At 44.4% G+C, this 11,142-nt stretch overlaps 1 protein-coding gene across 1 annotated transcript in view; it reads left to right on the plus strand.

Moving 5' to 3' along the window:
* LOC112078373 (calpain-3-like) overlaps positions 1–11,142 on the plus strand; it is a gene marked incomplete at its 3' end in the record, with an annotated part of 28,287 nt that overhangs the window by 8,729 nt on the left and 8,416 nt on the right. Inside the window, exon 2 of the mRNA XM_070442033.1 lies at positions 11,010–11,079. Coding sequence (XP_070298134.1) covers positions 11,010–11,079 — 70 coding nt within the window. The remainder of the gene's footprint in view (positions 1–11,009; positions 11,080–11,142) is intronic.

The raw sequence follows: 11,142 nt of genomic DNA on the forward strand, positions 1-11,142 counted from the left end.
CAAGTGTTTTCAGTGTTGTCCCTCAGTGTTGATTCTGGTTTTGTCCGCTCAGTGTTTAATTCTGGTTGTTCCTCAGTGGGTGTCCTCAAGTGTTTTCTGGGTTGTCCTTCTCAAGTGTTTTCTGGTTGTCCGCCTCTATGTGTGTTCTTCTCAAGTGTTTTCCTGTTGTTGATCTCAAGAATCTGCGTTTTTCTCTGGTTCGTTCCTCCAGTCGTTTCTCTGTTTGTCCCGCGAGTGTGTAGCCATGTGTGTCTCAGTGAGTTTCTCCTGGTTGTCGCCTCAGTGTGTCTCTCAGTGTTTTACTGGTTGTCTCTCCACCCCGGTGTGGAGGATGTGCCGCAGTCAGTGGAGTTAAAACTGCTGGACAAATGGAGTTTTGGAGCATTTTTAGAATCTTTGTTCCCCTGGATGGACGAAACGAGTCGGTCAACAGGATGAGGAAGTGCTGGCTAGCTGGTAATCGCCTTCCTCAGTAGACCAGTGACAGGCTTAATATAAGGAGCGGGGGTGGAGTGAGAGGCGGTCCTCCTGGTGGTGTAGAGGGCCTCCTGGTAGAGAGGTGGAGAGGCCCTGTGTTTGTTGTAGAGGCCGCCTGGTAGAGAGGGTGGAGATGGCCCTGGTAGGACGTAGTCCCTTGGTAGATGAGGTGGAGAGGCCAACTGTTAGAGAGGTGGAGAGGCCACTGTGAGATTTGAGGCCACTGGTAGATCGAGGTGGGAGAGTGAAGGAAGGTTGGAGAGGCCCTTTGGTAGAGAGGGGAGAGGCCACTGGTAGAGAGGTGGAGAGGCCACTGGTAGAGAGGTGGAGAGGGCACTTGGTAGAGAGGTGGAGAGGCCACTGGGTGTAAGGAGATTTGGTGGAGAAGGTGCCGGTTAGTGAGAGGCTCGCAGGGGGAGAGATTGAGATGTTTACTCCGTTGAAGGGACAGGTTCCAGCCGCTCACCTAATGGAACTGGTTACCCAAGGGCTATAATGGACTATTGGTGTGGCGAGGCAACAATCAGAGGATGATGGGACCAACAACAGAGGATGAGGGGGACCAACAACAGAGGATGGATGGGGACCAACAGACAGACGGATAGCGCGCGGACCAACAACAGAGGAATGAGGGGGACCACCAACCAGAGGATGAGGGGGACCAACAACAGAGGATGAGGGGGACAACAACAGAGGATGAGGGGGACCAACAAAGAGGATTGATGGGGGACCAACAACAGAGGATGGAGGGGGACAACAAGCAGAAGGATGATGGGGAGCCAATCAGGAGGATGAGGAAACACAGAGGATACGCGCGGGACACAACAGAGGATGATGGGGGACCTAACAACAGAGGATGAGGGGGACCAACAACAGAATGGATAGGGGACCAACAACAGAGGATGAGGGGGACCAAACAAGAGGAATGAAGGGGGGGACCCCCCGAAGACAACAAGAGATGAGGAGGGACCACAACAGAAGGAAGTGAGGGGGACAACAACAGAGGATGAGGGGGACCAACAACAGAGGATAGGGGGACTAACAACTATTGAGGAATGAGGGGGACAAGGCAACAGAGGAAGGAGGGGGAACCAACAACAGGATGAGGGGGACAACCAACAGAGGGTGAGGGAGAGACCCAACAACAGAGATGATGGGGAATGTCCCCCCCCAATATATTCAAAACACTCAACATCAATTGGTCCAAAAGATCGAACACCAAACTAGCAAAGAGAAAGAGATCAAATCGTGTTGGGGTCAGTGGTAAAAAGTTGGTGGTTGGAGTCATTGTATGTTGGGATTCAGAGTAGTGTAGTGTTGGGTCAGAGTAAGTAATTGGTTTGGTTGGGGTCAGAGTAGTGGTTGGGGTCAGAGTAGTGTAGTGTTGGGGTCAGAGTAGTATTGGTGTTGGGTCAGAGTAGTTGTTGGGGTCAGAGTAGTGAGTGTTGGGGTAGAGTAGGTGGTAGTGTTTTGGAGGTCAAGAGTAAACGTTGTTTGGGGGTTCCAAGAGTAGTGGTGGTGGGTCAGGAGTAGTGTTGTGTTGGGGGTCATTGGTAGTGTTGGGGTCAGGAGTAATGCTTGTTTGGGGTCAGTGTAAGTAAATTAGTGTTTGGAGTGCCAGGGAACGTTGTGTTTGGAGTCAGGGTAATGTTGTGTTGGAGTCAGGTGTAATGTTGTGTTTGCAGTCGGGTATACGTTGTTTTTGGAGTCAGGGGTAATTTGTGTTTGGTAGTCAGGAGTTACATGTGTTGTGTTGGGGTCACCAGTGTAGTGATTTATTGCTTGGTTGGGGTCAGTGAGTGTTTGGGGTGAGGGTAATGTTGTGCTTATGTGGTTCAGAGACGTATATGTTGTGTTGGAGTCAGGGTAATGTTTGTGTTGGAGTAGGGTATTGTTGTGTTTGGAGTAGGGTAAACGTTGTGTTTGGGAGTCGGGGTAATGTTGTGTGGGTGTCTAGGGTATTCGTGTCTATGTGTTGAGTCAGGGTAATGTTGTGTTGGAGTCAGGTGTGTAATTGGTTGTGGTTGGAGTCATGGTAATGATTGTGTTGGACGTCAGGGTAAATGTTGTGTTGGAAGTCCAGAGTAAAATTTGTTGTGTTTGGGAGAGTCAGAGTAAAATGGTGTGTTGGAGTCAGGGTAGACATTGTAATTGGGTCAGGGTAACATTGTGTTTGGTAGGTCAGGGTAACGTGTTGTGTTGGGAGTTCATAGGGTACAGATTGTGTTGGAGTCAGGGTAAGTATGTTTGTTGGAGTCAAGGGTAGTTGTTGTGTTTGGAGTCAGGGTAAACATTTGTGTTGGAGTCAGGGTAACAGTTGTGTTGGAGTCAGGGTAATGTTGTTTGGAGTCAGGGTAGTGTTGTTTGTTGGAAGTCAGGGTTATGGTGTGAATGGAGTGAAGGGTAATTTGTTTTGGAGTCTCAGGGTATCGTTGTGTTGGAGTCAATGTGGTACATGTTGTGTTGGAGTCAGCGGTAACGTTGCAGTTGGTAGTCAGGAGTAATGTTGGTAGTCAGGGTAAATGTTGTGTTGAGAGTCGCAGGCCGTAAATGTTTGTTGTTGGAGTCAGGGTAGTGTTGTGTAGTTGGAGTCCGGTGAGAATGTTGATGTTGGGTCAGGTAGTTGGGTGCTCTAGGGTTGTTGCTGTTTCGGAGTCAGGGTAATGTTGTGTTCGGAAGTCAGCGGTAATAGTGTTGTGGTGGAGGGCAGGGTAATGTCGGAGTCAGGGGTAATGTTGATATTCGAAGTCAAGGGTAATTGTTGTGTTGGAGTCGAGAGTAATGTCATCGTGTTGGTGAGTGCAGGGTTCATGTTGTGTTGGATGTCAGGGTAATGGTTGGGGTCAGTATTGTTGTTTGGATGTTGAGGGGTAATGTTGTGTTGGGAGTCAGGTAACGTTGTGTTGAGAGTCAAGGGGGTAATGCTCATGTGTTGGAATCCAGGGGTAATGTTGTGTTGGAAGTCAGGGTAATCCGTTGTGTTGGTGTTTTAGGTCGGGGTAATGTTTGTGTTGGATGATCAGAGTAATGGGAATAGTGTTTGTGAGATCCAGTGTGTACATTGTGGTTGGGAGAAGGGTAATAGCGTTGTTGTTGCGAAGATCCATAAACGGTGTGGTGTGGGTGATTAGGGTAACTGATTAAGTGGTGGTAATTAGGATGCTCAGAGGTAATGTTGTGTTGGCAGTCAGGGTTATGTTGTGGTTGGAGTAGGGTAGTGTTGTGTTTGGAGTCAAAGTGGTAACGTTGGTGTTGGATCAGAGGTAATGTTGTGTTTGGGAGTAAGGGTAACGTTTGCGTTGCGAAGTCCAGGGTAATTTTTGGGGTCAGGGTAATGTTGTGTTTGGAGTCAGGGTAATGTTGTCGCTTTTGGACGTTCAGGGTAATGTTGTGTTGGGAGTTCAGAGGTAGTGTTGTTGTTGGAGTGAGGAAGTGTTGTGTTGGTAGTTCATGGGTAGTGTTGTGTTTGGGTAGAGGTAATGTTGTTGTTGAGTGGTAATGTTGGGGCAGGGTAACTGTTGTGGTTTTGGATGTCAGGGTAATGTTGTGTTGGGTAGTCAGGGGGTATGTTGTGTTGGAGTCGGGGTAATGTTGGAGTCAGGGTAATATGTTGTAAATTGAGTCAGGGTAAAAAATGTGTGTGTTGGAGTTCAGAGTAATCGTTTGTGTTTGGAGGAGGGTAATGTTGTGTATAGGAGTCAGGGTAATTGTTGGGGTAGGGGATTAGTTGTGTTGTGAAGTCAGGGCTAATGTTGTGTTGGAGTCCAGGGTAATGTTGTGTGGAGTCAGGGTATGTTTTGTTGGGGAGTCAAGGTACAGCATTGTTTGGAGCTCAAGGGTAACGTTGGTTGGAGTCCAGGGTAGTGTTGTGTAGTATTTTGGAGTCAGGTAACGTTGTGTTGGAGTCAGAGTAATGTTGTGGTGGGAGCTCAGGGTAAATGTTGTAGTGGAGTTCAGGGTAATGTTGGGGCGTTAGGATGTTGTTTTGGAGTCAGGGTAAATGTTGGTGTTGGAGTAGGGGTAATGTTGTGGTTGGAGTTCGGGTAATGTTGTGTCTGGAGTCAGGGGTAATGTGTGTTGGAGTCAGGGTAATAGTTGGGCTCAGGGTACTCTGCTATGTGTTTGGAGTCAGGGGTAATGTGTTGTGTTGAGGTGTCAGGGTAAATGTTGTGTTGGAGTCAGGGTAATGTTGTGTTTTGTGAGTCTAGGGTAACGTTCGTGTTGGAGTCTAAGGTAGGTTGTGTTGGGAGTCAAGCCGGTAACGTTGTTGTTGGAGTCAAGGGTAACGTTTGTGTGGAGTCAGGGTACATGTTGTGTTGGAGTCCCAGGCGTAAAGTGGTTGTGCTGGAGTTTCAGGGGTAATGTTGTGTTGGAGTCAGGAGTAGATGTTGTTGTTGAACGTCAGAGGGTAAATGTTGTGTTGGAGTCAGGGTAATCGCTTGTTTTGGAGTCAGGGTAACGTTGTTTGGAGTCACGGGGTAATGTTGTGTTGGAGTCAGGGTAAACGTTGCGTTGAGACCGTCAGGGTAATGTTGGGGTCAGGGTAATGTTTGGTGTTGGAGTCAAGGGTAAGTGGTGTGTTGGAGTCAGGGTAATGTTGTGTATGGAGTCAGGGTAGTGTTGGGTTGGAGTCAGGGTACTGTTGTGTTGGAGTCCATAGGGTAATTGTTTGTGTGGAGTCAAGGGTAATGTGGGGTCCAGGGTATGTGTGTTGGAGTCAAGGGTTTTGTGGTTTGTGTTTGGAGTCAGGGTAATGGTGTGTTGGAGTCAGGGTAAATGGTGTCACGTTGAGTCAGGGTAATGTGTGTTGGAGTCGGGTAATGTTGTGTTTGGCAGTCAGGATAATGGTGTGTTGGAGTCAGGGTAATGTTGTGTTGGAGTAGGGTAATGTTTGTGTTGGAAGTCCAGGGTAATGGTTGGGTGGGTTATTTGGTTGTGTTGGTAGTCAGGAGGTAGTGGGTGTGTTTGGAGTCAGGTGATTAGTTGTGTTGAGTCAGGGAATGGTGTGTTGGATCAGGGGTAATTGTTGTGTTGGAAAGTCAGGGTAATGTTGTGGTTGGGAGGTCAGGGTAATGTTGTGTCTGGAGTCCAGGGTAATGTTGTGTTTGGAGTCAGGATAATGGTTGTGGTTGGACGGTCAGGGTAATGTTGGTGTTTGGAGTCAGGGTAATGTTGTTGTTGGAGTCAGGGTAATGTTGGGGTCAGGGTAATTGTTGTGTTGGAAGTCAGGGTCGTGTAGTGTTGGGGGTCAGGGTAATGTTGTGTTGGAGTCAGGATAATGGTTGTTGTTGGAGTCAGGGTAATGTTTGTGTTGGGGCCAGGGTAATGTTGTGTTGGAGTGCAGGGTAATGTTGTGTTTGGAGTCAGGGTAATGTTGGGGTCAGGGTATTGTTGTGTTTGGAGTCAGGGTAACGTTTGTGCGGTGTAGTTATTATTTTACGAACAAGGTCTCCCACTGGCAAATGTCTGTCCTGCTGGCTCCGCCCACAATGACTGAGGGTTCTCAGCAATCTCCTGAGTAACAAGAAACACACAGACACGTGGATTAGGCTGACTGGGGGAATACAGAGTTGAAGTAGAAAGTTTACAATACACTTAGGTGGAGTCATTAAAATAGTTTTTCAACAACTCCAGCAATTTCTTCGTTTAACAAACTATCGTTTTGGCAAGTACAGTATAGGAACATCTACCTTTTGTGCATGAAACACAAGTCTTTTTTCCAACAATTTTGTTTTCAGACAGATTATTTTCACTTATAATTCTCTGTATCACATTCCAGTGGGTCAGAAGTTTACAATACACTAAGTTTGACTGTGCCTTTAACAGCTTGGAAAATTCCAGAAAATGATGTCATGGGCTTTAGAAACTTCTGATAGGCTAATTGACATCATTTGAGTCAATTGGAGGTGTACCTGTCGAGTTATTATCAAGGCTGGCCGTCAAACTTAGTGCCTCTTTGCTTGACATCTATGGGAAATAATCAAGAGGTCAGGCCAACAGCTCCAGAAAAAGGGTGTAAAAACCCCCCTTTCCCCAAACAAAAGTTTTCCCCTGGTTCAAAACTTGGGAGCAATTTCCAAACCCTGAAGGTACCACGTTTATCTGTACACAAAATAGTACGTCAGTTAAACATCATGCCCATGGGACTGACGAGCCGTCATCCAAATCAGGAAGGTGAAACGGCGCTTTCTAGCCTCCTAGAGGATGAACGTAATTTTGGTGCGAAAAGTGATAAACTCAAATCCCAGAACAAGGCAGAAATGAACTTGTGAAGATGATGGATCAGAAACCCAGGTAGAATAGTATCTATATCCACAGTACAAAACGGTCCTATATCGACATACCTTGAAAGCGTCAGGCAAGGGAAGAATTGCCACTGCTCCAAAACCGCTCATAAAAAGCCAAACTACGGTTTTGCACTGCACATGGGGAAAATGTCGTACTTTTTGGAGAAATGTCCCTCTGGTCTGAATTGATAAACAAAAGTGAACTGTTTGGGCCATAATGACCATCGTTATGTTTGGGTAAAAGGGGGACGCCTTGCAATGCTGAAAGAACACATTTCATTCCGTGAAAGCACGGGTGTGGAGCATCATTGTTGTGGGGGGTGCTTTTGCTAAGCAGGAATGGATAGGGTTGTTAACCTCTTCACAAGAGGCTGATGGCATCATGAGGACGGAAAATTATGTGAGTATATTGCCAAGCACAACCAGTTAAGTTTATCAGTTAGGAGGAGTTGGTTGGTCGCAATGGGGTTTCCATAATGGAACAATTTGAAGTCCTCATATTGGCCATACTGCAATAGTTGTGGCAATGGATATACAAGCGACACAAAGTCAAGGTATTGGAGGTGGCCATCAAAGCCCTGATCCTTAATCGCTATAAAAACGTGTGGGCAGATAACTGAAAAGTCGTGTGGCGAGCAATTTAGAGGATCCTACAAACCCAGAATCTCAGTTACAAACCAGCTCTGCCAGAAGGAATTGGGCCAAAATTTCGTCAACTTATTGTGGGAAGCTTCCTGGAAAGGCTATCCACAAAATTGTTTGGCAAGTTTAAAACAAATTTAAAGGGCATATGCTACCAATACTACTGAGTGTATGTTAAACTTTCTGAACCCACTTGGAATGTGATCTGAAAGAAATAAAGAGCTGTAAACTAAATTATTCCTCTCTGCTATTTTCGTCTGACATTTCACACATCCTTAAAATAAAATAGTGGTGATGCCTAACTGACCTAAAATCAGGGATTTTTTTTTTTCTAGGATTAATGTCAGGATATTGGGTAGTGGAAAAACTGAGTTTAAAACGTATTTTGGTTTAAGGTGTGTAAATGTAAAAAACTTCCGTCTTCAATCTGTAGCATCTGTCACTTTAGGTTTGCATGTATATCCTGTTCTAGTTCAACTGTTGTGAATAGTCGCCGCCCAATACAAGACGGAAATAACTGTAACAGTAACGGAGCTTGACGAAGCACTGCCATTTGTTTGGCAATAGAAAGGAACGTACTGGTAAAACACTATGCCAGTTCTTCACATAGAACAAGACAATCACATGGGGGGGGGGGGGGGGGGGGGGAAGGCAGTCATCCATACGTTAGTCTTGTTTAAAACCAACCAAAGTCAATAATTGTCAATTTAGCTTTTTCTAGAGAGCACACGCAGATGTAGGACAAGCTCATAGCGCAAATCAGACTCAAAGTAATTCCGCCATCCATGGGCGATAAGGCTACAACAATCCATTTTCAGAGATGTCGGACCTGTTTTCCATCTGTATTACTCTTTACGATACTGTATTTCAGAACCATTTGTCTAGACCATTTCTTAACGCATAATGATCATGAAATCATTTCTTAACATCTCTTTTAACCATATGATCTCAGAACCATTCTAAGCCATTCTTTAACCATATGATTCAGAACCAGTTTCTAACCATTCTTTAACCATATGATCAGAAACCATTTCTAACCATGTCTTTAACCATATGATTAGAAACCATTTCTAACCATTTCTTTAAACCATATTGTTATAGTTAACCATTTTCTTACATTCTTTTAACGCATATGATTCAGAACCGCCATTTCTAACCAATTCTTTAACCATATGATCGAAACAATTTATAACGCATTCTTTAACCATATGATTCAGAACATTTCTAACCATTACTTTAGGCCATCTGATTCAGAACCATTTCTAACTAATTCTATAACCATATGAATCCAGAACCATTTTCTAACCATATCGCATTCAGGAACACATTTCTTAGAGGCCATTTCTTTAACCATATGATTCAGAACATTTCTAACCATTCTTTAACCACATGATGATTCAGAACCAATTTCTAACAGATTTTTAACACATGGTGATTTCAGAACAATTTCCTAACATTCTTTAACCATATTGATTCAGAACCATTTCTAACCATTCTTTAGCCATATGATTCAGGCAACATTTCTCAAATATTATATTAACCATAATGATTCCAGAACCATTTCTAACCAATATGATGTCAGAACATTTTTCAAACCATTCTGAACACATCCTATGTTTCAAGCAGCATAACACTACCATGTGTAATTCTAGCCCATAATGCTAACATTTTTTAGGATTAACATTTTCACACTAATTAAATTTAATGTGCATTTGCAGAACGCTACTTATCCAAGAAGCGACTGTACAAAATGGGTGCATTCACCTTATGATATGTCCAGGTGAGGAACAACCACGTTACAATAGTGCATCTAAACTCTATAGTTGGTGTGGGGGGGGGTTAGAATATGGAATTACTTTATCCGTAATCCTAAGGTTATTCTTAACAGAGGTGGGTTTTAGGGGTGTCCTCCGGAAGGTGATACAATAAGATGATACAAATCTGTGAGGAATATTGTTTTTTGCCACCATGAATCTCCTTTTCACAACGTCGTGAAACGTCCTTGTCATTGACTCGGTATTGGAGTAGATAGGTCATCCACTCCAATTCGCTTCTGCCTATCCAGCTCCTCTCCAGCACTCCCCCCCCGCCCCCCCCCCCCTCCCTACCTTGGGTCTCTTCCAGACGATGTTCTTGACCTTGTTGGGACAATTAAGTGTCCCAGCTCCTTGCTATCCCAGATGATCTCCACGGAGCTGGAAAGGTGTGTCATCCTTCAAGCAGGCACTTGTGCTTGGTGAAGGTAACTATTGTTTCAGTCGGCGAAAGTCCTGTCCTCTGAAGCGCAGGGGTTTAGGTGTCGATACAATATGTAATGCGATTCTCACGATTCTACTGTATATATATATACTGCAATTTTATTGCGATTTGATGTTCCAAACATATTGCTCACAATAAAACAATGAGTTTTGATCAGTCAGAGAAATAAAAGTGCTGAAAACATGTTGACTCACTATTTAAAAAGAAGCTATAGAATGAAAAATAGCGGCGTTTTGTCGCAGGTACAGCCAACTAGCGCATGCTAACGCTACCTACAGTAGCAAAATAATAATAATAATAATAATAATAACAATAATATACACTGAGTATACAAAACATTAAGAACACCTGCTCTTTCCATGACAGACTGACCAGGTGAATCCAGGTGAAAGATATGATCCCTTATTGATATCACTTGTTAAATCCACTTCAATCAGTGTAGATGAAGGGGAGGAGACGGGTTAAAGAAGGATTTATAAGCCACAATAGAGACATAGATCGTGTGTGTGCCATTCAGAGGGGTGAATTGAACGGGCACACTGGTTGTGTCAAGAACTGCAACGCTGCTGGGKTTTTCACGATCAACAGTTTCCCGTGTGTATCAAGAATGGTTCACCAGCCAAAGGACATCCAGCCAACTGGACACAACTGTGGGAAGCATTGGAGTCAACATGGGCCAGCATCCCTGAGGAACACTTTCGACACCTTATAAAGTCCATGCCCTGACGAATTGAGGCTGTACTGAGGGCAAAAGAGGGAGCAACTCAATATTAGGAAGGTGTTCCTAATGTTTGGTACACTCAAAGTGTGTGTATATATATATATATATAAAGAGCCTTCGGAAAGTATTCAGACCCCTTGACCTTTCCCACATTTTGTTACGTTACAGCCTTATTTTATTATTGATTAAGTGGACGCTGCTGAGGGGAGGACGGCTCAAAATAATGTCTGGAACGTAACGAAATGGAACGGCATCAAACACCATGGAAACCATGTGTTTGWTGTATTTGATACAATTCCACCAATTCCACCAGTCTTTACCACGAGCCCGTCCTCCCCAATTAAGGTGCCACCAACCTCCTGTGATATATACTATTATTATTATTATTTCTTTCTTTACAAATCGATACTTGCAGTCAAATATCAATATAATATCATCCAATAATAATGTAGTAATATGTAACTGTATGGATTTGAATAGGTCCCTTACAGCAGTGAGGTAGTTTATATCCCTCTTTACATCCCCCAGTCAGCTGATCCACGTGTCTGTGTGTTTCTGTGTGTCTTCAGTATATATCTACCCAGTCAGCTGATCCACGTGTCTGTGTGTTTCTGTGTCAACAGGAGATCTGTGAGAACCCACAGTTCATTGTGGGCGGCGCCAGCAGGACAGACATTTGCCAGGGAGATCTTGGTAAATAAAAATGTTACCCCACACCGCACCACACCACATCACACTACACCACATCACACCACA

This window comes from Salvelinus sp. IW2-2015, unplaced genomic scaffold, assembly GCF_002910315.2.
Source record: "Salvelinus sp. IW2-2015 unplaced genomic scaffold, ASM291031v2 Un_scaffold5589, whole genome shotgun sequence".
Taxonomy (NCBI): Eukaryota; Metazoa; Chordata; class Actinopteri; order Salmoniformes; family Salmonidae; genus Salvelinus; species Salvelinus sp. IW2-2015.